This window comes from Raphanus sativus, unplaced genomic scaffold (genome assembly GCF_000801105.2).
Source record: "Raphanus sativus cultivar WK10039 unplaced genomic scaffold, ASM80110v3 Scaffold0962, whole genome shotgun sequence".
Taxonomy (NCBI): Eukaryota; Viridiplantae; Streptophyta; class Magnoliopsida; order Brassicales; family Brassicaceae; genus Raphanus; species Raphanus sativus.
In genome coordinates, this window is record NW_026616276.1 from 1 (window position 1) to 3,259 (window position 3,259).

Sequence of the window (3,259 nt, forward strand, 5' to 3'; positions counted from 1 at the left end):
ACTCTTTAAAAATAACCAAAATATTTATTAAATTATTAGTGAAATTTTTCATCGTAAAAGCGCGGGTCAAAATCTAGTATATACATTATTTAATATATCGACCCTCACCCAAGTTTCATATATAATGTTCCATACTAAAAATTTGAAATATACCTTCGGAAATGTATCATGTGATTTAATTTAAATCTGAAAAATATTCAGTCAAAGTAAAATAATAAATATCTATGATTTAAATAATTTAAACGAATGATACAAAAATTTAGTATTGTTAGGATTATATAAATTCATGATTTTTGAAAATAGTATTTAAAAAAAAAAATCACATCAGTTAGCATTGTTAGGAATAGTCTGGATTTTATGAAGATTATGTAAACAATTCATCGGTTGCGTTCTTCATAAAATGAAACTGAATCCAGCAAAGGAAACTTCCCTTGATTACAATACCAGTGCTTGAAGCTGTGAAACTGAATCCAGCAAAGGAAACTTCCCTTGATTACAATACCAGTGCGTGAAACCGTGAAACTTTGTAAAAACAAAAAAAACAGTCTGTATATATATAGCAGGAGATCTTCGGTGGAACTTTTGTCCTTATAGAAAGTAAACAAGTAAGACTACAAGAACTTTGATCTGAGTAAATAAGAGTCTTTAAGGGTCATAAAAACATCTTACTCAGGCACAAAGGTTTAAAGATTTACATAAAGGTTACAAACTAGGATGCAAAGACTCAGTAACCTGGGGTATAGACTCTCATTAGATATAGGCTACTACCTGAAGTTTACTCGCGTTTGTCCTCCTCAACCTCGTCTGCAAGCCCGTATAGAAGTTCATTCCTTTCAACATCGCCTGTAATCTTAACTCCACCACTCGTCAACGATATACCTTCCTCTTCAAACTCGTCCCCTGTTTCTGCTAAGTATGAATACCTGCAAGGTGCAAATATATACATCTCTCTCGGTGAATACCTTCATAGCTTTGGAAGTTGACATTTGGACCATTAAAGTCAAAAAAAAAACAATTGAGAAAAAAAATGGTAGAACCTGGTGGGGTTGTTGGATGGAGCCCAAAGGATGCATATGACTGCTAATAAGCCATAAGATAGTAGATTCCAAAACGCTGGAATGATCCACGCTATTCGCCAGAATTCGCTTAAAGGGTCACTTGCGTTGAAGTAAAGCTGATAAAGAGACAAATAAGAATGTTCCTTTGACTACTTGGAGTGTTTCAAGTAATACTTAAGAGTCAGTTACCTCAAAACCAATCCAAGCAATAGAGAACAGAACAGAGATAGCTAGTGCGTTGGTGAAATTCCTATATAGCTCAAGCTTAGCCATGTTTCTCTTAATCTGCAGTTGGAAACTAAGACGGATAAGAAGCTAGAAAAAAGCGGTAAAAGAAGAGAGCAGGAACTGAGTCTCTCTCTCTTACCTGAAGCTTCTCAAGGGTTCTTGCCAACGATGAGAAAATCCACAGAATAAAACAAGCATCCAGTATCGCCACTGGAATCACCAAATACATCACTGTCTTACCAGAAAAGTCATTAATGTTTCCCAAATGCTCAACCAACTCAAGACCCTCCGTCGCAACGAAATACACAACTCCAAGAAGAACCACCTTAGACGTTATCCCACCGAGAGTAGGCTTCACCACCCCAAAACCCATAGAAACAACCAAAAGAAGAAGCCTCGAAAGCGTCTTCTTAATGGAGGAAAAAGTAACCGCCCACAGAGTAACGTCCATCGGTCTCATCCCGGTAGAATCGAAATTAGCGTACTCGAAGTACCTAACAGCCATCTCACACATCCCAAGCGCAATAACCAAAGTGATATGATAGTGCAGGTGAATGATATCTTTCCAGAACTTAACAAACCTCAGAAACCAAACGAGACCTAGCAAGAGATAAGACAATGACATGAACCCGAAAAACTTCATCAAAGGAGCAACCTTTCCCGGTAAATAACCGTTAGGGTTCTTCCAAACCGTTCTTCCTCTGATCAAAGTACCGTCCAAACCCGGGTCACATATCACGAAGTAAAGATAGTACATCCCTGTCTTGTTTATCACCACGGTCTCTGGAGACATGGTGACTTGTGTTTTGTTCCCTTTAAAGAAAGTCTTGATCTGTCTCGGCCACTTATCATCATCATTAGAATCTCTCTTGATGATGACTTCACCGAGAGTGCAAGAGCCAGCGTCTGCAAGGTCAGGAGTGCAGCAAATAGCAGCGTTGTTTTTGAGGAAAGATCCACCGATTCGGTCACGGTCTTTGACCTCGAGTAGTATCGCTTCGACCAGACCTGTGGTGGACTGCATAGGGTTCTGTTTGCTAGCGGATTCCTTAGTCCTCACAAAGGTTACGTCATCAAACCTAAGATTAGATTAGATTAGATTAGAGGCTACTATTTATTTATTTAGTAAAGGGAGAGAGATTGATTGATTGAGACCTTATAAAGGACTTTCCTTTAAGAGAGGTGTCGGAAGAAGTGTTTAGGAGTTGAGAGTTGGAGGCGTAGAGACCTTCGCTGCCGCCGTGGAAGAAACGAGCGTTGGCTTGTGGGATGAATTTTTCGTTCTTGTAGTCGTGGATCGAGGCATTGGAAGCTCCGATGTTGATGATGCTTACGAGGAGCAGAATCCGAACCGCCCAGAATCGTGTTGAGCGATTTTCCATGGGAATTGGTGATCTGAAGATTCTCGATCCGGGAAAGGGAAGGGAAGAGATACTTTGGTGGGTACGGAGCTGGGACAATCGGACATTGAATTAACTAAATACACAGATGTCTAAAGGTTACTAATAATACTACAAAAATACTCTGCAAAGTTAGATGTCTAGAAATCAATTTTTGATGAAATGAAAATATAGTTCTTATTGGTAAATTGTAGAATTTTAGAAATGTGGTAATTCTAATTTCATCTTATAATTTCGGGAGAATTTGCCAAATGACCAAGTTATAGAAGGTAATTAATGTTAGAATATTGATTTTGACATAATTTAATCCATAAAAATTTTACAATTTTTTATTCGGTAATACCTTCTTTTTTTCCAAGTTGCCAATAAGAGAGAGAGAAAAATGATGAGTCAATAATTTAACACTCTATAATCAGTTATCACGCCACGTAATACCACCAACACTACACGTGTATTTATCACATAAATATACATCCGATTTTTCTATACCATATCACTGAAATAAAATAGAATTCTAAATCCACTCGCATCTCGTAAATAATAAATTTAATTCTAAACTTCAATCTTTAAATA

General features: G+C 37.5%; 1 protein-coding gene across 1 annotated transcript; it reads right to left on the minus strand.

Annotated features, from left to right (window-relative positions):
- Window positions 1-531: 531 nt before the first annotated feature.
- Window positions 532-2,788, minus strand: LOC130503458 (uncharacterized). The gene is made up of 5 exons (XM_056998073.1): window positions 2,442-2,788; window positions 1,426-2,365; window positions 1,248-1,343; window positions 1,038-1,174; window positions 532-923 (listed from the first exon to the last, which is right to left on the minus strand). The coding sequence occupies exons 1-5, from the start codon at window positions 2,666-2,668 to the stop codon at window positions 776-778; spliced, it is 1,548 nt and encodes a 515-aa protein (XP_056854053.1). The 5' UTR covers window positions 2,669-2,788; the 3' UTR covers window positions 532-775.
- Window positions 2,789-3,259: the final 471 nt, after the last annotated feature.

Bases quoted from the DNA above. Each gene is read 5' to 3' on its own strand.
- LOC130503458 (XM_056998073.1), bottom strand. From the start codon at position 2,668: ATGGAAAATCGCTCAACACGATTCTGGGCGGTTCGGATTCTGCTCCTC. The intron at 2,366-2,441 runs GTCTCAATCAAT...ATCTAATCTTAG, and splicing joins AAAGGAAAGTCCTTTATAAG to GTTTGATGACGTAACCTTTG. The intron at 1,344-1,425 runs GTAAGAGAGAGA...TTCCAACTGCAG, and splicing joins GAACCCTTGAGAAGCTTCAG to ATTAAGAGAAACATGGCTAA.